Below are 27,755 nucleotides of genomic sequence, written 5' to 3' on the forward strand. Positions count from 1 at the left end.
GTATTATATTATTACTGTGTTATTATAAATACATAACATACTGAGCAATATATAAGCAATTAAAATAATTTCCGGTTGTGTAAAGTGATACAGACATTACTGAATCAGTAATTACCCAGTACTATAACGTATGACACTAATAATAGGATCATTCTGCATAATGAGCAGAGGTGAAAGTAGTTTTAAATTCTTGCCAGTACTGTGACAAGCACACACACACACACACACACATATATATATATATATATATATACACATATATATGTGTGTGTGTGTGTGTGTGTGTGTATATAAATATATATATATATACATATATATATACATATACATGTATATATATATATATATATATATATATATATATATATAGCCTGCCTGGATAAGGCAGAAATTAGAATCAGTTGACAATGTGGAATATATTTTTGTTGTTAAGGAACTGAGATGTTTGCACACAATGCACACTTAACACAATTGATGACCACCTCCATGCATTCTGGCTCTGTCCACCAATACAAAACTTCTGGAAAGTAAATAACTACCAAACTTTCTCAAACCCCAGTCCCCTTGGCATCCACTGTGTTTTGGAGGTGAATGCGCTCTCGTGTAGCATAAATGAAATCTCTGGTCATAAGCAGTGTTTTTGAATTGTGATGTGTTGTTGAAATTGAGCAGAATAACATGAAACACAATTGGTTAATCTCTATTTTAATTGAGCGAGTTTGTAACAAGCAGACTGACGTAGCGGTGAACGTTTAACCTGTTAACTGGCCGAACCAAAATCACCTGAGAAAACTATGCCCTCTGGTTATTATTGGCTCTGGAAAACCCACATTGTTGCCTGTTAACTGGCCGTGTCCTGTCTGTCGGGATGTAGTGCATTTTATATGAAAGGCTAGACCCTCCTATTTTGATTGACATCTCATTCGGCCAATCATATAAAGAAATGGGTTTTCCAGAGCCAATAATAACCAGGGGGTGTTGTACATGATTGGCCGAACGAGATGTCAATCAAAATAGGAGGGTCTTATTAACTGATTACGTCGTGTTTTAGACTGCTTATTGCTAGCGGATCTATTCTGATCCAAAGTGCAGCCGTGACCGGTTCTGAAACTTTTGCCGGTACCGGCGCAGAATCTTTTAGTGGAATGCAGTACCAGACGTACCGGCTTACTTTCACCCCTGATAATGAGCACTTTTACTTCATGCAATTAAAATTCATTTTGAAGAAACCTTTGTCCTCTTATTTAATGAATCATGCACTTACAAAGCAGATGGTGAAGACCTTGATAGTTCTTAAGAAAAATAAACGCTTTTTCAGCAATATTTCTCAATGTTCCTGTCGCAGTTTTTCAGAGACATATTGGAATAATTTGTTTAAGAAATGCGTCAATGAAGATCAGGCGCTTTGCCATGTTATCATGTGGTTAGACTGAGAGTGATGTCTTTGCCAGTAAGAAGGAACAGACAACCAGCCTCATGATGTAAGACTGGGCTTTCAACACATATTTGCAGTTTTAACACTTTCCAGTCTAATCCATTGAGCTAGACTGGAACATTTCACAACTCTGGTCCACTTGCTCTGCCACTTTACAAAAGTTATTATTAAACAAAATAAATCAATTTTTTAAAGATGGTGATAGGGCTACCATCTGTATCAGGGCACAAGGCTGCATGCAGTGCTGATGTCAGGGACAGGCGCTGGGTGTCCAGGCACATGCAAAAACGTCACTGTGTCCCCTCAGCTGAATTCTTTAATACCTGTTGTGTAGTCTGTAAAGCTGTATGGGTTATTGTGTAGGATTAAAAGATTGTCTCTTGTAATACATTATTCATATATTTATTTTACTGCACAAAACAGTTTATAACCTCTGTTTTAATGGACAAAGCATGACAAAGTACAAACAGCTGCGCACATAATTGACAAAATGAATCTCTGCTGGAGTGAATTTAGCCAAACGTCTCTCTGTCAAATTTGGTTGCGCGTACAGTTCTCATGCTCTGGTGTCCAACCTGACTGCATGAGCCCTAAAGTCGTACACATTATTTTCTATGGCAATTCTGTGTGTGTTTTTATCCTGCGCCCCCTTTCCTCGTATTTGCCACGGCACGAGGCGCGCTGCGAGTAGTGTGTACAAGCTGACTCAGAGAGAAGACCTCATGCCTGCAGTGATTGGAGGAAGACTGCTACTCTTCCGTGTCTGATTGGCCCCCACCAGTGCCCTCTATCGCGGGCCTCCACCCAATCCCAGCATCGCAAAGTTCTGCTGCGGAAGAGTGGATGCTAAGGAGATGTCTGAACTTAGATAGCCCTGTGTTTGTCAATAATATTTTCCACCATGGATGCTCTTTGGAGGAAAGTGAGGAGCAGAGGACGGCTGCTTGTGTTTGCAGTAGTCTTTCTTTGGTGTGCAGGGTCTGTGAGCTGTTTTGGTCAGAACCAAGACAGCGAGTTTACGTTTCTGCTGCCAGCAGGAAGATCCGAGTGTTTCTTTCAAACAGCAATAAAGAACGGTACGATGGAGGTCGAATATCAGGTAACTAACGCAGAAACAATTAGTGTCTTTACTGTACTGCCAAAACACCGAAACATGTTGTAAATGACTAACAGAAACAAGCGTTACTCCTTTGGGCTAACGTTAGCTGGCATGCATGCTTGCACAGATATCTTACCAAGCCTCCATTAACGTCATATTGAATAAGCAACAGTGATCAGCAATGCAACTTTTGGCGTACATTTTCCCTAAACGGTAAACGAGTGTGGATAAAACCAACACGTCAAATCAACCCTCATTTTATCTGCCACCATTTTATAATTAAGGTGCTTCCTGAACGTCAAATGCTTTACTTATAAAGATCAGTGTTAAAATACTGAGCAGGAAATGAGTCACACACGTGTTTGATGCGTTCAGATCCTGCTGCTGGAGATTCTGAGATCCTATTCCAGCTCAGAGAGATAAACCGGTGGTGTCAAACTCATTGTAATTTTGAGCCAAATACAGTTCAGTTTGATCTCAGGCTTACCGGATTAGTGAAAGCTATTGTCTAATAACCCCATGGGAAATGTCTTCGTCAGTAAGAAGGCTGTAAAACAGACGATGATTCAGACCTCAGTTCAGACAGCATTCCCATCCTGTATCATTATGATTTTGTGTGATTCAACAGTTTCAAGTCTAATATTTTTGCCTTCATTTGCAGTTTTCAAATTTTGCAGATCCATCAAGTGGGTCTGACCCTCAGCTCTGGGGCTGCAACTAACAAATATTGCAAAAGCCCTTTAAACTGCAGGACATATTTTCATTTTATTGCTAGACAGAGTCTATGAGTAAACATGTTTAACAATCGTGACCAATATAATTGTGAATATGCAGAAACCTTTGCTGTAATTGAGCAGCCCTATTTTCTTTATTCATTACACTGAGTGAGGATTGATTATTTGTTGCGTTAAATATCAGAGAATCGTGAAGCATCACCAGTCTCAATTTTTCAGAAACTAAGGCCGCATCGTCACATTACCATTTTTTCTTTTAAAAAAAAAAAAAAGAAGCAGATATGAATTTTTTTTTTGCATTTTTGTTTTTGAGCTTGCTTAAATGACATAAAAATGGAATACTACCTAGAATACTAATATAAATAATAACAATAAGTAAAGTAATAAAAAAGGAAGTAATAAATATAACAGTAGAGATAAGCTAAGTTTGTGATCAAATTCTGAGGCATGATATTAAAAGTTTTATGTTCAATAAAGTCACAAATTGCATAAGGTATATAAAAAAAGAATATTTATATGTAGAAATTATATTGCCCCATTTAAATGATTTAGTCACTGATCTGACGTGTTGATTATTCACAAAGAAACCCGTGGATCTGTACAGTTGTCAGAACGAGGTCGCTCCTTGTAGGAATCAGTTTAAACAGGCCTCAGACAGGAAGTCCTACAAATCAACCTGTTGTTTGTTTAGTGGGAGAGGCCCTCTTGAAAGTGTATCTCTAGGATCAGCCCGGCTTGCCCGGTTTGACTTTTTAACTTGAAGATGTGCAACGTGTGTATGTGAATCCATGTGTTTTCTTCCAGGTGATAGCAGGTGCTGGTATGGATGTAGACTTCACCATAGTTTCCCCTCGAGGCGTCCGGCTCGTACTGGAGTCTCGACGCTCCGATGGAGTGCATGTGTAAGTGGCCTGAATCCGTGATCATATCACTTAACCTGTGGGATTTTGCCAGTTAGTTTATGTTTGATATTTTCACTGTTCTTCCAGAGTGGAGCCTACAGAGGAGGGCGACTATGAAATCTGCTTTGACAATAGCTTCAGTCGCTTTTCAGAGAAGATGGTGTTTTTTGAGATCATCATTGAGGGCCAAGGAGGAGATGTGGGAGGAGATGATGAGTGGGCGGGCTTAGAGGAGCCTGATGGAAGCCTGCTTGAATACAAGCTGGAAGACATCAAGGTGAGTTTTAGGTTTAGGAATTCATACAGAAAAGGCAATCTATTGTTTTTCACCACATCACACAAACCCTCTCTGCTGTCATCGTTACCATAATGTGTCAATAACGTCACCGCTAGACATGAAATGTACCACAGCTTTCTTGTCATCAATCCCACAGACACCATCCTGTTGTCAGAAACTTCAGTGTGAATTACTTAGTTATAAAAATAGTTTGCAAGTGCAGAAATGAGGAAGTCCACTGCATATAACTTAATCCAGTTGAAAATGAGTCATCATTAAAAAAAAAAAATTCAGTTCAAGAGAATCATAAAAGACAAACCGAAAACTACCATCATGAGATTTGTGGTGTGTTTACTGTCTCACGGTGTGAACTCATGCATACAGGGGAACTGCTTGTAGCTGCTGTCTGCCTTAAAATGCCCTAAAAGGAGGACAGGGAGTAAAAATATTCCTTCATTTCTTGGAACAGCAAAAACAAAGCAAATTCAAGAATTAAAGAAGTGCTGCTGGTTTTTCCTTTGTTCACACAAATGCTGCACCTCGTAAAGTCACTTACTTTTATTTACCCTAGCTATTGAGGGTAACTGTCTTTTTATTATTACTTTTGTTTTCATAAGTAATTCTAATTAGTCATTTATAGTCATAGACTGTATGTAAGGTGGCCTGACAACTGTGATCTCATCATGTGTTGTTTTGAAACTTCAAAACATTTGGGCCACCTACAAATGCCGTTTGTTCCTTGGAGCTACAATTGACCATATTTGGGCAAAAGTTTGGGAATGCTGAGTTATAGGCTAACGCCAGCAAGTTTGGTTAGCAACCGTGTTAAAACACAGTACGCATCCCCCACACTGACACACATACCTACCAGTCCAGTGAAAGAAATTCACTCACCAAATCTGGAGCACAAACCTCTTGGAGGGTCTCACAGGAAGCCATAATATTTGTCAGATAATCCTCCAAATGCATGAAAAGCACAAGCAGAGTGGAGCGGTGCAGGTGAAGCGTAGTGGCTACAGACGGGCTGTGCTTGCCTGTGTTGGGTCGCCGATCGGTCAAAGTGGACATGCCCACCAGATAGATGACTTATAAAAAATAATTTCTGTTAGTAAAGTTGTTAAGAAGGCAGAAAAGTGTTTGCAGAGGCCAAAATTGTTCTTTTTAATAGGGCGTAAACATGCTTTTTAATGGCGTAACATTGGATGATTTAACACAGTAGTCTGTGGGTTGACTCGCTTTTGGAGCTAGCCTCAAGTGGCAGCTAGAAGAATTTTACTATGTTTGACACTTCTGCCTTGGCTTCATTATTCATCCCTGCTGGTTGCCTCTTGGTTTTAATGTTTTTTGATTTGCTTTCACTCTTGTTGAAGTTACTATATTACACTGTTTAGAACCACCACTTTCTGACCAGGCTTTTCCTGTGAAACATTTGCGGGAACATGTTGTAGAAAACTCAAAATGGTAAATACTGTAGGCTGAATAAGATTATCCACGGCAATGAAATTCTGACTATGATAGGTGGTTATTTATTCATTTTATTTTATCGCACCAGATAATACGTGCGGGAAAAGGGAGAGCAGCTGTCATATAGAGAAACCAGTGGGTGGAAAGCGAGAAGATCTGAGGCTGAGAGATGACTTGATGACATGTTCATAAAGCCTTTCTAATATGTGCTCATGTGGTCATTTACAGTTGACTAATGATGCAAACTTACCACTGTGGTTACACAGACATAGAAATGAGCCACAATTTACCCCATACAGCTGAACAGTGACCCACTTCGGCACTTATCTTTTATCCAGGTCATGGTAATCTAAAGTGCTCGAGTAAAAGGCAACCAGACTTCTTTTAGGTTCTTGAAAATGTTTCAAACTGTTTTATTTATCCCTACTAGAGGCTAAAGCTGATGGGGCGTCCCGGATATGCAGTTAGTGGAGTTAAATACCTGTGACTCCCCATTGGGTTTTACAGATGAACGTGCCTTTCAAACGAGAGATGAAACTCCAGGGAAGTCCACTTGCTTTTGGCTCAAGCACTTTATACCATGGCACTTGACATAGCACATGACACATAGTACTACACATAGTACTATGCCTCTGCTACTAACTCCTGCTTGGATAGTGTTTTTAGAAAAGGAAATCATATGTCTTTGGCCTGTCTTTCTTTGGTCTTCTGTTGGAACAAATTGTGCTTGGGGCTGTGAGCCACAGACAGGCTGGGGAAGTGGGAAAGTTTTGAAAGACAAACTAATGCACTCTTGGTTTGGGGTTTTTCATGGGTTTTGCTGACAATATAGAAAATGTAGCTTCTTTCTGTCTCATTCTAACTAGTGTTTGTCAGTTTTGAAGACTTAAATACTCACGCACCTGCTGGAAAAACATTGCCTACTTGCCAGGTCAGACCAGTTAAACTAAACCGCACAATTGCTGGATGACGTGTTATGGTTTTCTAGACAAGCTTAACTTTTGATATGAAATGAAACGGCACAGAAAACACGCATCTTTCAAGTTCCGTTTTGACAGCAAAATGAAAGTTTAGAAAAGTCATTAAGCCATTTGCAACTTCTATTTCTTCCACTGTAGCAACTAGACAACACTTGAAAGCTCTGTTCACTTTTGAAACCAAGCAAATCCTATCATTTTATGTTTTCTAATTGATATCCATGTTTTCACCCTGGCCTTCATTCCCCTCAGGAATCCATGGAATCTCTTTACAAACGCTTGGAGCGCAGCCGACAGATGCAGACCGTGTTGCGGGCTTTCGAGGCACGGGATCGAAACCTTCTGGAAGATAACTTATGGAGAGTCTCGTTCTGGTCGTGTGCGAGTGTGGTGGTGATGCTGTGTGTGGCTCTCACCCAGGTAAATATATCACTGGAACTCATCTCAGCTTCACAACCTCAATAAGGGAAAATGATTTGTTCTGTATTTTAGTTATCCATCCTGTTCCAAACCTGATTCTCCCGCCATCTTTGTTCACAGGTCTACACAGTCCGCAAACTGTTTGATGATAAGCGGAGGGTCTACACATAGAGGGATAATTTTGAAGCAATACAAACACAGGGAGGAAAACGATACAGAATATTTGGTTACCCATTCAAATTATTCTGTATTATTGCTCGTTTAGTCTACATGAACACTAACAGGCAAAATAAATTCTAATGGATTTGTATTTAGTTTCTGAGACCTTGTTCAACATCAGTTTTTGAGCAATAAGTAATATTACATCATTAATGGTAGCCAGATGAGCAAGAGGTTGAGGAAGTTTTGGTTGGTCATTTCATGTCATTTAGTGCCTTTAATGTCAGATTTTACCACAAGCCATGGAGGAAATTATGTTGTCCTATAACTGCTGTCCTGTACTTCTGAAACTATGTAAAGGTTTTGGGAATTTTCACCGATAGTGACATTACCTTTGAAGGTCAATTATGTGACACCATGCAACAATGGATCCACAGATTGCTGATTTACAAGGGATAACAATGTGCAATAGTGTTGCTGGCCTTTTTGTCCTCAACAGATCCTGCCGTTTAGAACCGTGATTTCAAATCATCACTCCAAGTGTTTTCTTGGTCATAGCCTTAGGGATGTGTGTTTTTTTTTTTTTCTTTCATTTAAGAGGTTACTGATTTCTTCTCACGTGCCAGTAAAAGTACATGCTGACATTCTGACAAATAAAAATGCAGAACAAGAATGAGGGATGATTGCCAATGTGATTAACAATAGCATACATGCGTCAGTTCTCTTTTAGAAATATATGCAAGATGAATGTGAATGTTAGTTCATGTATGTGTCATGAATGTTCCTTTTGTTTTTTGGCTTCTGTCATTTAGTTTTTTGGGCAATCAAATCAGCTTTTTTTCTGATGTTTGTGTGTGAAAAGTGTAATTTTGATTCTACTCAGCTTTTTATTTTTTACTAAGATCAGATGTGTGATATTCTTAAAATTCAAGTTTTCATGGGAGTAACTGATCAGAATAAATGCATTTTACACAGAAAAACTTTGATGTGTTTTTTTTTTTTTTTGCAGAATAAAAGCTAAATGCAAAGAGAACTCAGGAATTATCTTTTTAAATAAGTCACGTGATGAAGTACATTATTAAACTTGAATGAAAAACATGCAGTAGATCAGGATATAAGGTAAACATACCCAGTAGGACAGTAAAATTAAATTTTACCACAAAGCTTTGCTACGGTGTTTTTCTTTTTACATTTACTTTTATTTCCTCGGGTTTGACAGACATTTCTAAGGAAGAACCAAACCAAATAATTTAGTAGCATTTATTGGCAAATGTGAAGAATGACAATTTTTACACAGTATGTTAAATAACAGAAATTTGAAATAAATTTAATAGTTACCTGAATGTACAGAGGATGCCAATATTTTTTGTATTTCATGCATATGGCAACACATGCAGGATGTTGGCTTTGATCCAATCACAACTGCCGTTGTAGTGTATCGCCATTACTTCTATGTATCCCCCTTCTTTTAGTGTCTACCTTAGAATTGTACATTAGAGGCAAATCTAAAGAAAGGAGAATCTTGCTTCTGCTGTAGAGTCTGAGGCTGAATGGACAACATCTGAGTTTCCCTCACCAGTGGTTGGGACGAGCAGGGACTTGTGGCGGTCGCCTGTATAAGAAGAGCATGAGAAGACAATTTTGGGCGAGTGTATCAGTAAAACCCAGCAGACAGAAACATATCTAGTAGACAGTAGGATTGCATACCTTTATTAATTTCTGCCCAGCTGCATGAACACCAAAACACCAGAAGCAACAAGCTCCATCATACAGTGATGAAGATCTTACCAGGCCACACTCAGAAACTTAAATATTTCTCTTGGTCTGCTCACACGTCTCCATTTCTAACAAATCAAAAGGTCTTAACCTGAATCCTCCTGTGCAATACGCTGACACGAGAGGCATGGACGTGCATTTTTTACTGCATGTGCATGGACAAAAAAACCCAAAACTTAAAAAAAAAAAAAAAAACGAGAAAAATGAAGCAATCAGAAGCACCAGCCACCACACAGTTTTTTTCTATTAATTTATTCACACCATCACTTCATGAAAGAGAAGCCCTTCTTCCTTATATTTCTTTTTCATTAAGGCTCTGATTTCTGAAGTCATTACAGTTTTTTTTTTCTTAATTTTTTTGCTGTAGGAACTAATGAGGATGAGATGTTCAACACTCTTACCTCAACTACTGTATATTTATCATTGTTAAATCAGAAGAAAGCCCACTGCTACAGCAGTTCCCCCTCTTCACCTTTTCCCCTCCTCTGTCTCTTGTAGACTTAGTCCATAAAAGAGAAATAGTAAAACTTTACTCATAATTGAAAAATAAAAACTTAATTAGTCCAAATATTCAAGCATATAAAATACTGAAGTGTTCAACCGGTCAGTCTAATTTGATTAAGCCTGTTTGAAGCGGAGAAAAATTAAAAGAAATGTGCAGTTTACTTATTGAGGTGCGTAGTGTGTGAAATTGCTGACAAAATATTAGCAAGTATATATAATACAAAAAGTTACAAATCACATTGTTTTAAGACACATTTCAATTTAAATGCAAAATGCAAAAAAAAAAAAAAATCAGCATGACTCAACACCTCTGAGTCATCAAAGTCATCAAATGTATCCCTTTTCATAATACTGAATGCAGGAAATGTCATTATGTACTTGTTAAAAAAAAACCTCACAATTACATACAATATGCTTCTGAAATGCACAGACTGAAACGGCATCAGATCACCACCTACAGTAGTCTAAAGTTACTACTTAAAAGAAATATAGAAGTGTAAACAAAGTCTTTTTGACCAGGTTAAAAACAAAGTCTTTCTAATCAAGAAGCGAGGGCTCTGAAGGACGTATGATAGTGGGTCGGTTGGGAGCAGCCGGTGGTCTTCTGCTGCAGGAAAAGAGAGGAGAAGAGGTATGGGGGGAAGGGCTGGGGAGGGGACATGCAAGGAAAAATATCATCAGAAGGTCATGCACCAACGCTTCCCAAACCACCAAAAAAGCCTGAGAGCAACATATAGTATAGCCCTCCACCAAATGTTTCACTGGACCAGCACTTTTAATACCAAAGCCACAAAAAAAGCATCCAACTGTGTGTGCATGTGTGTGTGTGTGTGTGTGTGTATACACGTGGTTTTACCTGGGAATGCCCGGTGGCAGCGCTGGAGGCACACGGGCTGGCCGCGATGGCACTAGAGGAACAGAGTTGGGATCGCCTGCAGGTCGGGAAGGCACGGGAGGTGCTCCAAATGCCGGTGATGGGTTGAGAGGGGGTGGCGCACCCGTGGTGGCCCCCCTCACTCCTGGGGGTCGGCTGGGAGGGGGCCCTGTTGCTGAGGCAGGACGGGATGCTGGAGGAGGACTGATAGAAAGAGTAAGAAAGTTATTTAAGTGTCAAAATTAAATGTCATATATTTAATTCTAGCATAGCTTATATTTGAATTAGGTAAAGCTACTGTCTTCTGTGATTATTTTCTGACAAAATTCATACCATGTGACTCTTTTATAGTGCATTCTCACTTGTTTTTGTTGGTTTCATTATTGCAAAACAGTTTAAAACAGTCTCAAAGCCATTTACCTGATTAAACCGAAAAAGAACATGAAGGTAGCTGGATACTGGCTTAACTGTACAAGTCCAATTTTAAGCTTGGGGGAAAAACAGTCATTAGAGGACCTCTGCTGGATGTTTTGAGTAAATCAGTTGAGCTTAGTTTGCCCGTTTTGCACAGCACTGTATTGCTTGAGAACCTTCAGCAATTTGTAATAATTGCAAAGGTTGGCTGATCTGCCAAGTCTGTAATTTGCAAAAAGTAAAAGTTCTACTACAACCTTACCTGCATTATATTACCAAGAACAAACATCTTGTGATAACATTAGTCATATGCAAATCTGCACCTCCAGGAATCAAGCCTTTTTTTTTCTGTTCTGCAAAGTCTTTTGTGTTCTCTGCACCTTTTTCCTGCCTCTTTTTATGGGAGTGTGAGATTTTTGGAGGCTGTGTTGGCGATTATCAGTGAAAATCTGGAGGGCATTTTTGGTGCAAATTCACATGGGCTCTTGTCATGTGTAGACCTGCTCGTTGAAAATGTAAACCCAATTCCATCAAAAGAACAAAATGATGAAAATGACAACATGCATGACAGCAGTCAATAAGGAGCATTTGCTGTCTTGCAACAAAAACAGTTACTATGTGTCTATTAATAGTAACAGTGGGTCTGTACCTGGTGACCACAGATAAATTTAAAGTAAACACAGACTTATCCCTCATCCCTTCCCTATTTTCTGAATGGATCTTTTGTAGGTGGGAATTATAATTCTTACATTTGGGCTTCTTTATTAGTTTTTACTTATTTTTAACTCACATATGTTATTTTATTACACCCTCTTTAAGTTATAAGTAGTTTTGCTTTGCTTTTTTGTGTGTGTCTGCGCGCACGCGCGTGTGTGTGTGTGTGTGGGAAACAACTTTCCAGAAAACAACTATAAAAATCTTGATATCTGCAAAGAAAGAACTGGTGTGTTTATCCTCAGCAGCTTTGTTCTGTGTCATACTTAAGTTTTCATGTAATATCATGTTTTGTGCATTAAAAAAAAAAAGGTTTACCTCGGGTCTTTGGCAATCCAGGTGTCGTCGACAGGCGGGGGCACCGGAGTGGAAATTGTGGTGGTGCTGATGTCTCCAATGATGACCAGAGCCTCTTTCAGAGCATGATACATCCTCAGCATCTCATCTCTCCTCTGAGCCTGCTCTGCTGACTCCTCCATCAAACTGCCCTGGTCCCCTGCAGAGTACAGGTAGGCAAGCAGCTCTGAGTGGATGAAGTCCTTGGCCTGGAAATGTGAGAGGAGAAAGGGCCCCAGTTTAAAACACATTTAGTCATTCTAAAGAGATTTGGTATTCTACATTTGAAACGCTAAGAACAATCTTTAACAGGACTCTATAGTGTTACTTTTTAGATACAGTGCTATATGAAAATTCTTTTACAATCATGCCTACCCAAAAAAACACAAGTATAATATTAAGCCTCTTTTAGCTCCATTTTAGTCTCCAACAACTCCTGAGGGAAAATGTCTGACTCTTTATATGCTCCACTATCTTCAGCAGCTAAGTAGGCAGCTGCTAACTGCCTGCTTTATGTAAAGTCAGTGACTAATGTTAACTTAAAGCAATAAAGCAACAGACGTACGCTGTTGATCATAAGATGCATGATGGTCTTGGGCATGAGGTCTCTGATGGACTTGTTGACAATGCCGATGTATGAGTCCACAAGGTTGCGGATAGTCTCCACCTGTCGTTCCAGCTGCGGGTCCATGGACACGGTGTCACCAGGAGTTATCGCATCTTCATTCTCAGTCTGCAAGACACCAGAGAGAAGAACATGAGAGGATGGAGAAACAGAGATGAGCAGATGTTTTTATGTCAGTCTTTTGTTAAAAAATCAGAAATGTTGTGTTTCTTAACCTATTTCTTATTCTACTTCTGCATCTGTTTTCTGCTTTTGTTTGTGAACTGCTCACTGCTTGGAAATGCGTGGGAGATTAAGCTTAAGCTAAAATTGAAAAAAACTGATTGCTTCAGTAGAGATGCAGAGTTGAGCCCACATAAAGCACTTTATTGACTGTGTTTAGTCAAATGCACAGGTCTAAGCTTTCAGACACTACAAACATATTAAATGTACAATTTTTTTCTTGGCTCTGGTTTTCCATCTACACTAAACAAGTATTTCTCGCCATGAATACCAGGTCTTTTTAGATCAAGCGTCCAAAGTTAATACATTTAGAAACACCAGCTCTGGACTGCTATATCACCAGAGCGGTGTGCTACAAAAGAACGTCGACATAGCCAGGCTTTCTTTTTGTGACCTAGCTTAAAATAATTAAATAAACAGAACATGTGTCAGAGGGAAAGGGTGTTACAATGGTGGTTATCAACCTTCTTTGTTAATCCAGAGCTTCTTTTTCAGGCTCTCTGTGTGCTCACATAGAAGGGGATTTGATTTGTGATTTGACCCCCCCCCCCAAAAAGAAAAGAAAGGAAAGGAAAGGGAAAAAAAGATGTGCATCAGTCAGAGATATTATCAGATGGAACAGAGGGTAGCACTATTTAAAATATGAATATGAAAAATTATCATGTCAAAAGGCACACTAGTGCTGGGAATAAGACAAGTGCTGGCAGAAAAAGGTTAATACCGTGAATTTATAAAGGCATATTAATTTTAACACTCAGTGCTGCTTTTTATTTCTGATGTGACAGCTCCACATTAGAGGTGTGAAACCTTACACTTAATACTTTAAATATTAAAAGCTATGCAGTAAATATAGGCCTAACACGGTCCCGCAGCCTATGAAGGAGACTTAGATATTACGTGGTTTATGGCCAGATCAAAGTGAAACTGATCAAATATTCTTGGTAATATCGTTTCAAATCTGTCTTCTCAGGTTCCAGAAGTGTAAAATAAACTTGGCAGCAACCTGGGACCAAACATACAAATACAAGCATTTTCTTCCTGTGACAATATGACAAACAGTTTGCACTGCTGTCATTTTTACTGCATGGCTTCTGTTACTGGTATTAGGAAAGCACAGCTCAATAAGTTGCACGTGGCATGTAACCTGCTCCTTCCTTACGAGGCACTTACAGCTGATTTTAAACCAAAACTCTGAACATAACATGCTCCGGACCAGTTTGTGTGTTCAGCATAACTTACTATGGTGAGGCAGCTTTGTGACAATGAAAAGTCTGACTTTAGGCTCAAAATCCCTCGCTATCCCATTAATCTTACTTTAAAATACGCCTCTGAAAACACTAGAATGAAAGGTTTCCCAGTTTGCTTCCACGACCAGTAGGGTAGTAAATAGTGTATGCTGGAAAAAAGTGTACAAATTAAATGTGTGTACCTGGTCTTTTTCTGGGTAAACACCAGCCCTTAGGAATGAAGCCTTCCAGCTGTCAACATCCTCCTGAGTGTCGCATGCCAGTTCAATCTGACGCAGGTCTTTATAAACGTTCCTGTAAAGCACACATGCACAACCTTCGATCAAAGATCATAACTAAAAACAAACAAAAAAATATATGCTGGTTTAGAGGATCATAGCATCCACACCTTTGTTCAGTATTGAAGATGGCAAAGACGTGTTTGCTGGACATGAAGCCCTTTTCCACATCTCTCAGCTTCAGGTTGTCAAGAGGCAGCATATACTTCTTTTCCTTCTCCTGATAAAACACAGAGTTACATAGTGACTTAAACACATAAAACTCAGTGAAGCAACTTCAAGACATTTCTTTAAAAGCACACCTAAGATTTTTCTATCCCTTGGCACAGTATGAGTACAGCTTCACTCCAGGGCAATAAATAAAAATTTGGCCCTGTAAGCAGCCTTACCTCATCATCTTTGTACCAGGAAAGAGACTCAGCAGTCAGGACAAACCAGTATTCCTTGGAGCCTCCCTTCATAATGCTGATGTTGATGGTGAGCCAACCTCTGCGGATGACCTGCACACGAGAGTCCAACAGTTGAATATGCTGTACAACCCATGAGACAGGCAAGCAAAAGCAAGCAATCGGAATACTAAAATTAAATAAAAACTCAACATAGATCAAATATATATCCCAAGAAATGCCACAGAAACATTAAAAACAGCAAAAAAAGCCATGCTGGTGTAACATTGTCCTTGATAGGAAAAAAAAAAGATCACAAGGCATTCAGATCAATCCATACATTATCTCTAAATACACACAAACAGTAAAAACAAGTGATGACGGGTTCAAATGGAAAGTCACCTTCTTTGCATCCTTTTTACTGCCACGACTGGTGAACAAGAAGACAAACGGACACACAAGGATAATAAGCAGACACATGCAATACTTAAAATCTGGATGGCGTAACAATAGATGGATTACAGAGTTGGAGCGTCAGCCTTGCAGACAGTTTGGTACAGTGAAAGGCTGTGACAAATTGGTTTGAAAATGCAATTTTTATGGACCACTAGTGCAGCAATTTGCCAGACACCCGGTATTATTAGTCATGATTGTGGATATGTGTCACCATTAATTACTTCAAGTCTTGATACTGCAATTAGATTTTTGAAAAGAGCCTGCAGTCTGGCTCGGACGGGATTACTGATGTCTAAATTTCATTAATTAAATCTGCTAGAGTGGAAGTGCAAATTTCTCGAGCCAAGCCAATCCAGGCATTTTTGATAATTACAGTCTAGGTGTCAGGGAAAAAGCCACATGTTTGCTTCTGTGGAATGGTCACCAAAACAGCTAAAGCACTGACTGCATAATTGTGAGCGTCTGAGCAACAAAATAACAAAGCCACAGCTATTTAGGTTAGGCTATGAGAGCAGATAGAACAAATGTTACAGGTAAACTACACTTTTAAACTGCTGCGGTTTAAGTTAAAAAGCATTTATATAAGTCTAGTCTAGACTTTACTGTTAAAACAGATCCGCACTGGGATCCTCTATACCAGTGGTTTTCAAACCTTTTGTGCCTGATGCACACCAAGGGTAAATTTTATTGTACTATTAGACTGAGGTACATTTGACAGCCCATTTGTGGTATCTGGAACTAGCATGACACCTACACTCCCCACCCCACTCCACTGGCCCTTTCCACAAACTATCTTGCTACTTTTGGTTTAAATCCATTCTTTGGAAGTAAGTCAGGTTTCTAAGATGGGGTGTTTGATTACCAAGTGCCTCTTAGCTAGCCTGGCATCATATCAGTAATCATCTTCTCATGGCAAATGATGCACTTTTGGTGAGGGCTTCTCGCACTCCCAGTCCTGCTGAAGCTGTAAGACTGCTGACAGTTTTTCCTCTTTTTTCTTAGGTGCTGTTCTGTCTTCACTGGTTAGTTGCAATTTACTCCACACAAGAGAGTGATGGTAACACATTTGTGCTCCGTTTGACAGAGATTCTTTAGAAATGTTTTAAGGGGAAATAAGTGAATGTGACTGAGATGCTGACTCCAGTTCTCATAACATGTCCTTGAGTGTGACTCTCACTTCCCAATTCTTATTCACGGAGTACAATTCTTGCTTCTCGACATGGTCTGAATGACCGTTTACCCCACCCAGTAAAAAAGGAAGTGACAAGTGATGATGCAGGGGGCTTGATACTTACAAGATTCTCTCCCTGGGCCATTAAAAGGTGAACCACAAGAGGAGACGAAGGAAAAGGGGAATAAAGAGAGAGGACGAGAGGGGCACAGACAAGAGTATGAAAATGTGATGAAACAAAGGGTAATAATGACAGGAGAGATAGGCTGAGACAACATCAAGAAATGAAATCAAAATAACAGCAGGTGGAAGCAGGTACTATGATGACACAGTGGTGGACTTTAGATGAGATGCACAGTGGACTTTAGATGAGATGTACAGTGTCTTTGATCACCTGATTGGGCATAGCTCTCTTCTTGTTGGCGTTAGCAGCAGTCCTTTGCTGGGCACTGCAGGAGAGAGATTTAAGACACAGATCAGATACAGAACTTATTTCAAACAGAGTCCAGAAGAAAGAAAATCAGATAGCAGTTCTGAGCAGTCAATAACTTTCACAACTTTTAGATTCTTTCATGATGTAGTATAATGGGAGATCCACTGATACTTAGTTTTGTTTTGTTTTTTTTATCTTTTTTCACCCTTTAAGGCAGAGCAGGACAAACTCTCCAGTGTGCTTTAAATGTATTTCGGGTATCGATCACTTAAACAGCACAAGATTTAAGATTTTGTACTCATGGATACCTTCGGAAAAACTTGTAGATTTATCATTACAAATTTAGGGTTTCTGACACAGAAGCCCATTTTGAGAAGTGCTCGTTTATGCTTAGTGTCAAAGCCATTCTTCATGAGCATAAGCCAAACAGCACAGGCATTATCGCTCTACGTTCTTTCTGCAAACTCTTACATGTTGACTGACAAGTTACAAGAAACTGCAACAGGCAAATGCCGCTCACATGTTTCAGGTAATGTGTGTTGCTATATGACAGGCTGCCCATCAAAGACTACAAGTTTTATCTTAAACTATAAATGTCCCTCAAAGTAAAAGACCCAACCAAATTTAGGTAAACACTGGGGGTTTCATTTTAAACTCTTAATTGGCCTAAATTAATCCAGAATTTACAAATGTTAATAATGTTTTACTTTTTCCTGACACCACAAAACAGTTTGACAGTTATTCATAGAAAAGCTCGTCACTACATTTGACTGACAGACCATACACACTGAACTGGTTTTAAAGAGAATAAAGCTGTTTTCATGCATCAACTCTAGACAATGAAGGAGATTCAAGGTCAACTGCTGTTAGGAGCTGCCCTTTCTTACATGTAGCATATGAGCGGATAGTCTGCGTCGGATGGGTTTTCAGTAATAGAAAGAGTAAAAATGGCTAAAGACTGAGCAGATTTCAGGCAGCAGCTGCTGATTGTAAATTTCCTGCTTACTTTGCAAATCCGATAAAGTCCTCATGGTTCGTGTTTATGTAGGAGAGCTCAATGTCGATCAACAGCAGCACCTGCCAAAGAGGCAAAACATGACATGTTGTGTAAACCAAGAAGGCAAACTCTACAGTTATGCAGGTAGGCTGCGTCTCTCACACACACCTGGTCTTTGGTCTTGCTGTCTCTCTCTCTGATGTAAGTGGTGACGATTCGCTCTGTCTCTTCTCTCAGTCGCGGGTACGAGGTCAGCTGTAGAGAACACACACAGACATACATGCACACATACTGCTGCAGACTGATGCAGATGATTACAGGATACGCTCCAACTGTATACAGGCTCAACACTGTCAAACAAACCATGTCTTCTCATTAAGTAGCTACACCCAACGAGTGACGATTAAGGTACACTACGAACACAAATTTGAGGCTAAACGATTTACACACAACACCTTAGGAGGCATGCTTTAACAAGTCTTCTATCAGCTTGAGATTTCTTGTTTGCTATAGAAGTGGCAGCATATTATAAACCAGCAGCAGTTTAATTAGCCCTTCCAATGTACTATGATCTCAAGCTCATAGAGAAACTCGAATCAGGAAGCCAATCAGAAAAAAAGTGAGGTTAGCGTTTGGAAGAGATGAAATACAGTCTGGTAAAGAATTGAGAGTGTTTCATTATAGATGTGGAAAGGTATACTACTGGAAATATACACAACACGAACCACAGTTGTGCCAGTTTAAGCAGCCATATGTCTTAGTGTGAGAGGGGAACTGATTTGATGTTGGTGAGGGAGTGTTAAATCACTGATCCCAGTGAGTGGATTTCAGGATCAGAGTGGGAGAGGGCTCTCAGATTCACCAGGGCCCAGGGGAGTAGTAGGATGGGTGTTGAGCGAAGCCTTCAAGCAGTGGGGAGGGGTGACGATCAAAAGCACTGACAGGGCAAGTTAGTTTATTGACTTTTATCTGCTCTTTATCTTTCTTCAGTCTTAGCCTGCCTGTTTTTCTCTTTCACTCTCTTTCCCTTCAGCCCTCTCTCTGTATCACCTAAACATGTCTCTCTCTGCTATTCATGTTTACCTTTTCAGCGCACTTCCTGATCAGGGTGACAAGCTCGACGACGACCAGGTCAACGCATTTCAGACAGGGGTCTTTCAGCTTAATGACCTGCTTTTTCACTATAGCTTCAAACGCCAAGTCTGGGGTGAACAGGCCTGTCCTGTAGTAATGCATCATGGGAGTCGGTGGTTTAATATCAGGAGGAAGTGTTGTATGTAAGCCGTGGTGGGAAAAAAGGGAATGGTTGTAGAAAAATAAAAGTCCACATCGGATGCAATAGTTTGGGAAAACAAAGTATTTAAATAAGGAAAGGAAAGATGAAGAGGAATATGACAAAAGGGAAAAACAGGTGGTTAGTTAGTTCTACTTCACGTTCAGAACAGAAACAAGCTGCAGGCTCACTGAGATTTCAGCTTTCTGCACATGTGCATGTTAGGGGTCAGCTGATATCGTCTTCATTCTAGAAACCCGACATCAAACTCTGTGCAGAAAATCACAATAAAGCCTAATTACTTTGGTTGGTCCCACATTCATGACAAAATTTCAACTTGCCCAATAAGCGGTTTCCCACAGTCTCAGCCATACCTCAGAGTTTAGCAATAGAACAAGAAATGTTGCTGAAATTAACATTTAGTTCAAAGCAGGGCTTTGCTTAAGTACAATCTCAGGAAGCAGCTGTGGCTGTAGACTGTCTCAAACTAAAGCTTCAAACCAGGCCTGCAGCTTGTTTTGCAAAGAACCTGTACAGGAACATGTCACAGCCCATCTATTTCTGACTACACAGCTTCTCAGAGACACCACTCCGATGCACCGCAGTACAGCCAGAACACATAACTATATGGTGGTCATATAAGTAAACCTCGAGGCAGGACTATTAAATATAATCCTTCTTTTAAATGCATCCGTTTTTAGTAGCACAATCAAGAAAAAAAATTATCCAGAAGCCCACAAAAATTGCCAAGTGACATTTGGCAGTACTGGCCATGCACGAGTGGCAGTCAGGCAGGTGACAATGCAGTGATACCTTATTTGTGCACTGTCTGACTGTGTTGATGAGCTCCTGGATGACCAGGTCGATGCATTTCAGACAGGGCTCTTTCAGCTTAATGATCTGCTTTTTCACTATGGCCTCAAACGCCAAGTCTGGGGTGAACAGGCCTGTCCTGAAGGACATACAGACAAGACCAACATGGAGACATTGTACAGGAGACACGTGGGAACAGTGTGAAACAAGGACACACACAGGGAAGGCATTAGCAGATAGTGGGGGGAAATAAATGAGGAAGAGCAGAGGAAAAACACAAAAGAACTGAAGCAGAAAACAGACATTAATGCTGACAAGCAGCCAAGAGATTACAGAAAATGGTTACAGAAACACATTAGAGCCAGCACACAAAAAAGAGACACATAAAGCACCAGACATGGACAGAAAATAAGTAAGACAGGTAAGTAGACAAATGTGTGGGCTTTTGCAGCCTGGCTCAACTTGCCTGACTCCATGGATGTTCTTGATGGCATAACTGATCTCTTTCCTTAGCTCCTTCTCATCAAACTCCATCTAAGACACAGTGGAAAAAAAAATATATTTGATTTTATTCATTATGTGTATCATCAGTGATGCTTGAAGCTAGACAAGAGGAGCAACAGTCTGAGGGGCGTTTGTGTCCTTTCCCTGAGAGCTTAGACTACACAGCATCAATATTTATAAAGCTTGCTCCATCCAAGCTTTGATAAACAGAGCAATTCTTTGCCAAATTCAGTGAGCAATATAAAAATATGTGAATTAAAAGAACTCAATAAAACAGACAAAGAAAATTTATTGTGATAAAAAAAAAGACGTCAGAACACTGGTCACCTTCACTAGTTCAAAGGGAAACCGCTCATGAAAGATGCGGTTGATCTTTGCTCCACCAGACAAATTGGAAGTATCCACTTGATCTCCAGACCCTTCTATGCACTTCTCAAAGTCCACGCCAAACTGCTGCACCATCCTGCAGATTTTACAAAATATATATTATATTTAATAACCTCCAGAGTCTTTATACATTTATGTATCTGGGTCTGTGTACGTGGGTACTGACTGAAGCAATGCCTTGGTCTTGCGTGTGGGGTCATCAGGACGGAAGTTTTTGTACTCCTCCACCTCCTTCTCCAGTGATAGCAGTTGGCTTGGAGCTTACTGCGTAACCCTGGCAACGTGTCACGGATGTGGTTGGTGAGTTGCTGGAGAGAAATAAAAGATAATAATACAATAAAATAAGTTGTTTTCAGTCGACACAATAATTGCCAAATGAAGCTTGAATTTCATGAACATTTTTGTGCTGTAAGTCACATATGTTGCATATGTATATGTGCATGCACAATCAAGTGCATGTCTCACCTGATTGAGGGTCTTCTGGAGGTGTGGAGTACCCATGCGTTCTGCGATGTGTCTGTATGAAGGATGAGACAGGAAGAACTTCCTTTCAGCAGCTAAAGCAGCACGGATGTCTTTCTTCCCATCAATGTCCTTTTGACTGCGATTCACCACACCGATATAACCTAAAGAAAAATACAAACAAGACACCCAGAGAGTTTAGAAGACCATGCAGCACAATAGTTTTGATTCCTAGTCCAACTAGAAATTTAAAGGCTTTACTAAAGCCCAGACTAAATCCAAAAAGTGTAACATCCCCTCAGACTTCAGCATATGTGACTAAAGATCTAAGTTCTTTCTGTGGATGTGTACAGTTGCTTTAAAAAAAAAGTACAGAACTAAATACTGTATACAAAAAGCTATCGTTCCTACAAAGTTAATCTCTTAATTGCTGATTCAACAGTGTCTGTTTTGCATCAAAAATATTTTCATGTTTTGAACAAAATGTACAGGACTATAAAGTTGGAAGAACTTTATGGTTCCCGGTGTCTGACAAAAGCAAAATCTATGAAGGTTCCAACATACCCAGGACACCTATGAGCTCTTGCCCTTGGGCAGGAAATTCAGAACTATTAAGCAAGGACAAACCAGTTAAAGAACAATTCCTTTCCAAAAGCAATTATATCCCTTACTGTTGAATAAATGCACTTAGGCTGCTGTTTTTGAAAGCAATAGGAGGTGAATGTGCAATATGTGGAAAAGACAACAGTGTGTGACTGTTTAATTGTATTGTTTTACTTATTTTTATCGCTTTATTCTTTTACACTTTTACATTTTTATTCTTTTACATTCTTTTACAAGTATATGAATTTGGATCAGAAATAACAGGCAAACACCAGTGTTAAAAAATTAAGCCATCCTATTAATGATAAGACCTGCAGTTCCATGAATGACCACTAGAGGCTGAATAGCAGTCAATTATACCCCCATATTAAAATGCCAATCTTTATGCTTATAGTCAGGTACAAAACCAGTTTTGGTCTCTATGGTTAATTCCCCTGTTTATGACAACTATGATATGCTTTATTATGTTTTAGGCTGTAGGTGGGTGTAGTCTTGTTTAGCATTTTGATGTATTAGAAGACACTCTAAGGAGTTCCTGTTCAGTTCCTCTAGTAAGTACACTTTGTTTCAGGCAGTTTCCAACCCATTTAACACAAAGTCCTCCCAGAAAGGAAAGTCATCAATCATCTTTAAATGCTTCCAGGCACTTAGCTGGACAGCTATTTTGTAGCATTATATCGATTAGCTTAAATTTCAAAATTTTTGCTGATTTGCATGCTGCTATAGCTCAACTGATTGAGCAGACAACCCATATGCCAAAGGCCTGTGTAGCATCCTGGGTTTAAGCATATCCATGACCGTTTCCTGCATGTCATTCCCCCACACAAATAAGGGGTAAAAAGTCAAAAATAAGCATTAAAAGTTTATTACTTTGCCTCAAAATAATTGTTTTTTTTCTGGAACTTATTCTTCTACCACATTCAGTTTTTATCAATTAATTCAGGATCATGTGAAAGACATGCCTCTATCTTAACTTAGCCAAAGTAGCTAGTTATCTAGCACTTGCGTTAGTTGACAACCGTCCCACTCCACCCTCTTATCCAAATATGGTCATACCAAGTTAAAAAAAACAAAACAACAACAACATGGCAACAACCAAATTGCAAAACTGGTAGTCCTCAAATCAATTGGTGATATCCCGGTGGCTATGGCACAGGAGTCTTAACGCTTCACTGCCTGCATTGAATTTGCATGTGTGTGCGTACCTCTGCGGAGTGGCAAAAGTTTGTTTTCCAGGATGTCTTGTGCATCTGTCCCCTCATCCATGAGGTCCAACTTAGTGATCACACCAATGGTCCGTAGCCCTGAGGAAAAGTCATAATTATATGAAACTGCATCTCAGGGGTCACATAGATAATTTAATATGCTAACTTCCTGTCATCAGCAGTAATAACTGATAATTCGTATCTAGAGTTACTGTACAATAATTTAACTTGAAATGGTTAATAACCTGAAATGGACTGCATGAAAGAGGGCCAAAAGTAGAAACAATTACATTTAATTATATCCCTGCCTATCCTATTAAATACATCTTTGCCAGAAAGCCTTTTAATAATGTGACTGTTAATTATTCTGAGGAGCTGGTTCCTGCACCAAGGCAAAGATTATGTGAAAGAAAGCAGTGTGTGTAGGGTCACAGATTCTGAACACTGACTTACCCTGAGGGTCCACCTCCTTTGCAATTTTGAGCGCATCTGAGTTGGCCAGGTCAGTGTTTGCAGGGGTAACAGCCAGAATCAAACAACTCTCCTTAGTGATGAACTGTAGCAGCATGTCTCTGATCTGATGCTCAATGTCTGGGGGTTGGTCACCCACAGGCACTTTGGTCATCCCCGGCAGGTCGATCAGGGTCAGGTTCAGCACTGACAGAGGAGAAAGGGAAGGGTGAAATTGATCAGACAGAGACTAAACTCTCGCACCAAGAAGGCTGAGTTTTTTTTTTAAACACGTGTGTATTACCATTAGGGGAGTAGACACGGAGGTTGATGGGGATGGGGGAGATGCCTTTGTTGGATCCAGTGAGACGGTCGGTTTCTGCTTCAATCTCCTGACGGACCTCGTCAAAGTCCACAAATTTCCGTCCTTTACAGTGCAGGAACTCTGCATACTCTACGTGGAGAGAAAAAAGGTGTTAGACAGGAGGGAGAAAGATAAATGCAGAGGAAACAAACTAGCACAGCTATCACTTGTAGTGACTGAAGCTTAATTAGTTGCATAAATGATATTCTTATAAACCTTTACTAATACTGTATGGATTTAGAGTAAACGTTCATGAAAGCATGTGTGTCTACACTCATGCACGTCTGCCAGCTGTGCAAACATTCATAGTCTGCAGGCCCTATGACCCAAAAGTTTGTATCACAACTTGTACAGATGCTTATTTTTATTTTACAACTCTCCGTTTTTATCCAAGGGCACGTTTTCAAGAACTATTTCCTAACAACTGAAACACAACCCACCTGCTTTACTGTTAACCAGCTGGAGGATGAGAGGACGACGGGTGACGATGCCAGATCCTCTGGGCAAGAAGTCCCTGATGGAGAGAAGGAAGGAAAGTTTAACACAACAAGTAATGCTAAATAAAAATACTTTTTTGTTTGTTTGTTTGTTTTATAGAGCATTTCTTTGTTTCACTGATTTTTTCTTATATTTGAATTTTTATTCTATTTTATAATTCCTTGTCTTTATTCATATATTTTACATAGCTTTGAAACTACATTTTTTGGTTTCTTTTGTGACATTTTTTTGTCTTATTATCAGCTTGTCATCTGTGAAGTGATCCGGACTCTACAAACCTATATATAAAAGCTGCTATACAAAAAAACTTTGTAAGTAATTACAACTGAAATTTAAAACAAAATTACAATTTCATTTTCAAACTATATTGAAATTCTAAATATTTGGCATCCTCTACCAAAATAAGAGTTCATGGTGAAAATACCATTAAAGCCAACTGCAGGCCTCTATCTGAGTTTGTGTGTTTGTTGATGCAAACCCAAGATTGACTTACATCCCAGTTCATTATAAACTGTGCAAGACAAACAGATGTTTGCCTCTATTTGCCCCTCTCATTACATGCACATTCATCACAGTGGAAACTCCTACCCAATACAATCATGATCATTTCCAGGTCACTGACTACACATCTCTCTTGGCCATGAGAATATGTCCTCATCTGTTGTTCTGTCTGTCTGTATGCCCAGCCAGCTTCATTGTAAGGTAAGTAGAACTCATTCACTGAGATATAGTGATTTGAAGATATACACATACATACACCCTCTGCTTGAAGTCACTGCTGACAGCGCAGGAAGGATATTGCACAACTGTGACCTCCATCCTGTTTTCTTTTGCTCTTCCTGACATGAAACCTCAACAGTAATACTATGATTCTCAGCAAGACAGCTAATTAGCTTTTTTTTTCCATGTTCCACCCTTGGATTTGACATTTCTTGTCATTTTGTATCACTTTAAAAGGAATATTGTTCCATTTTGGGCTGTTTAATTTTCAAAGGAAGGTATTAAAAGTCATCAACTTGGCCTCTTGGAGCAAGACAACTGGACATTTTTTACTTATTTAGACTTCTGATAGACTAAATAATCATTAGCTGCAGAAAATTCTACTTCCAAATATTGTGGCTTTTGATGCATAAAAATTTATCAGTGACTATCTCTAATACTTTGTTACATCCACCAAAAGCGTGATAGGTCCCTCAAAACTATTTAGAGAACTAACGAGGTGAAACTATCCCACATTTCATAAACACTAAAATAAAAAAAATAAAGAATATAATCAGTAATAAAAACTGTTAGCAGCATCTGTCTGACTTAAAACAAGGAAATACTCTGATCTCAAAATGCAGTATTTCATCTCTGCATGTCAGTGGAGTAATTAACAAACATGAGAACAGCTCAGTACCCTTCTGTGGGTATCTGGTAGTGCCCAGTGTGTCATATACACATGACAGTGCAGCTGGTGACATCACTGATGACCCCAGCACAAACACATCAATGCCTCTACTGTCTCTCTCGGCCACTGCTCGGGACTTGGAGACAAAAGGAAACTGGAAAAAAGGAGACATGGCTGCCTAATCAACATTCCCAATCTCTCAAACAACAACTGAAATCATTTGGACTTGTAGTAGATTAAAGCATTCCCTTTACTTGGACAACCCCCCCCCCCCCCCCCCCAAAAACTCAGCTATCTGCAATAGATTAGGCCTGCACTGCTGCATCACAGCCATGTCTCATTCCCCTTCCTGATTTTTTTTTTCAAGCTATGCGTTGATGTGTTTTGACTGCAAAATAGTGATTATTTTCCAGAATGGAATAAAGTGAGCAGAGTGCCTCAAACATATGGCAATTATGTAACAGCTGGTTTACTGCTATTTGTCATCAAGAAGAATCAGCAGCTCCTTACTGGAATTCCTTCTTGCTCTTTCATCAAAGAAATCCAACAGTACTCAGAGTACTGAGACTCAAGGCATTTTCATTTATACTGTGGGTGTAACTGTCTAATAACTCATCAATTCACAATGACTTCACTATCGCTACCATCACAACTGCTAACAACCTCTGCATACCTCACCCTTGAAAGTAAAACATTTACCTGACCTGTGCAATTTGAGGCCTATAAAGCTATCTTTCTTTTCAGAATAAGCTGTCTCAAGGAGAACAGCCTTGGTAAATGTTTAACAGAATGGGCCTAATAGAAAGCAATGGCTGGAAAGAACAGTGGCCATCGATCTAATGAGAAAGTCACATTCTTGGCTGTGTAGGTCAAGAACATGGATCTTAAGGTGAAATCTATTTTTTTATATACTTTATTTTTTTATTTACTTTATTTTCTGCCAGTTCTGCCAGCCCCTAAATAAACGTCTGTGTTCTTGCGTAAAATGCGTAATTATCGATCGTGAATAACACAGCTCCAAAATGGAAAGAATCTGTTGGAAAACTGGGAGGCTCCGACACACAGACGCGTAATCAAGTGCTTAGCTGGCGACTTTTACGCAAAAGCTCTGAGTTGTTTTTAATTAAAGGAACAGCGAAATACTCCATTAAAAAAAATAAGAATAAAGTTAAGCCTCACAGTGTCAGTTTGAGTCAATGCTACATATTAACGGTACAACCTTCCAACGAAATTCTCCAACACGGAGCTCTTCCCTGCGCTCTGACCGCCGACGACCGCTATCTGAGGCAGGTCCAAGTTACAGGTCTGGCCGATGGAGCTGAAGGCATCTTGGAGCTTGTTGATGAGGGGAATTAAGTCTTCCATTCCCCGGTTTCCCATAGCTGCAGCTCGGTCAGCTCTGTGAGCTTTATTCGTCTGTCCACCCCGGTCAAATAGGAGCCAAGGGGCTTCTTGTCCAGTAAACCAAAAGTTCCCAGATGGCAGTGCACTCTGTCACAGGCTCGGAGAGTTTATTTCAATAAAACACGAGAGTTGACAATCAAAAGTCCCAAAAGCCTTTAGTAAACTCACAAGAGTATTAAACGTGTGATCGCATGATAAAAGTAGCCACATTAGACTGAAAACTTCTGTCATCATCCGGTCAGGCGACACCCAGCCTCCGCCGAAGAAAGTAGCTCCGCCTGGAGCGTCATTTTGTTCAGTTATTGGACAGCTGGGATGTCTGTCACTATAAACATATATATCTCATCGTTTTTGGACTGCTGTAGTTTTTGAACTTGTACTTTTACAAATAACAAAAAGAGACATAATAAAAACACACGTAAATGCGTCACTTTTAAACTTTGAAACTTTAAAATTAGTTTTATAGAAATGAAATTTATATATGAATTGAAAAGTATTTTTA

General features: G+C 39.6%; 2 protein-coding genes across 2 annotated transcripts; one reads left to right on the top strand and one right to left on the bottom strand.

Annotated features, from left to right (window-relative positions):
• Positions 1-2,258: 2,258 nt before the first annotated feature.
• Positions 2,259-8,432, top strand: tmed1b (transmembrane p24 trafficking protein 1b). Its single transcript, XM_030734483.1, has 5 exons — positions 2,259-2,534; positions 4,073-4,170; positions 4,258-4,447; positions 7,141-7,308; positions 7,429-8,432. Exons 1-5 carry the CDS (start codon positions 2,337-2,339, stop codon positions 7,477-7,479), a joined length of 705 nt encoding a protein of 234 aa, XP_030590343.1. The 5' UTR covers positions 2,259-2,336; the 3' UTR covers positions 7,480-8,432.
• Positions 8,433-8,716: 284 nt separating this feature from the next.
• LOC115773982 (dynamin-2-like) lies at positions 8,717-27,527 on the bottom strand. Its single transcript, XM_030721009.1, is given in 22 exon segments — positions 8,717-9,079; positions 10,604-10,825; positions 12,068-12,294; positions 12,651-12,818; positions 14,362-14,473; positions 14,568-14,677; positions 14,847-14,957; positions 16,595-16,606; positions 16,865-16,919; positions 17,910-17,980; positions 18,069-18,155; positions 19,987-20,125; positions 20,453-20,520; positions 20,818-20,953; positions 21,044-21,131; positions 21,134-21,185; positions 21,343-21,503; positions 23,148-23,246; positions 23,601-23,804; positions 23,902-24,051; positions 24,402-24,475; positions 27,069-27,527. Coding segments are annotated over 22 exon segments (2,547 nt in total). The 5' UTR covers positions 27,230-27,527; the 3' UTR covers positions 8,717-9,039.
• Positions 27,528-27,755: the final 228 nt, after the last annotated feature.

Source organism: Archocentrus centrarchus, chromosome 1 (assembly GCF_007364275.1).
Source record: "Archocentrus centrarchus isolate MPI-CPG fArcCen1 chromosome 1, fArcCen1, whole genome shotgun sequence".
NCBI classification, from domain to species: Eukaryota; Metazoa; Chordata; class Actinopteri; order Cichliformes; family Cichlidae; genus Archocentrus; species Archocentrus centrarchus.

Excerpts from the sequence above, each read along its gene's own strand:
- tmed1b (XM_030734483.1), top strand. The coding sequence starts at position 2,337 with ATGGATGCTCTTTGGAGGAAAGTGAGGAGCAGAGGACGGCTGCTTGTG. Across the intron at positions 4,171-4,257 it reads CGCTCCGATGGAGTGCATGT|AGTGGAGCCTACAGAGGAGG; the intron begins GTAAGTGGCCTG and ends CTGTTCTTCCAG. Across the intron at positions 7,309-7,428 it reads TGTGTGTGGCTCTCACCCAG|GTCTACACAGTCCGCAAACT; the intron begins GTAAATATATCA and ends CTTTGTTCACAG.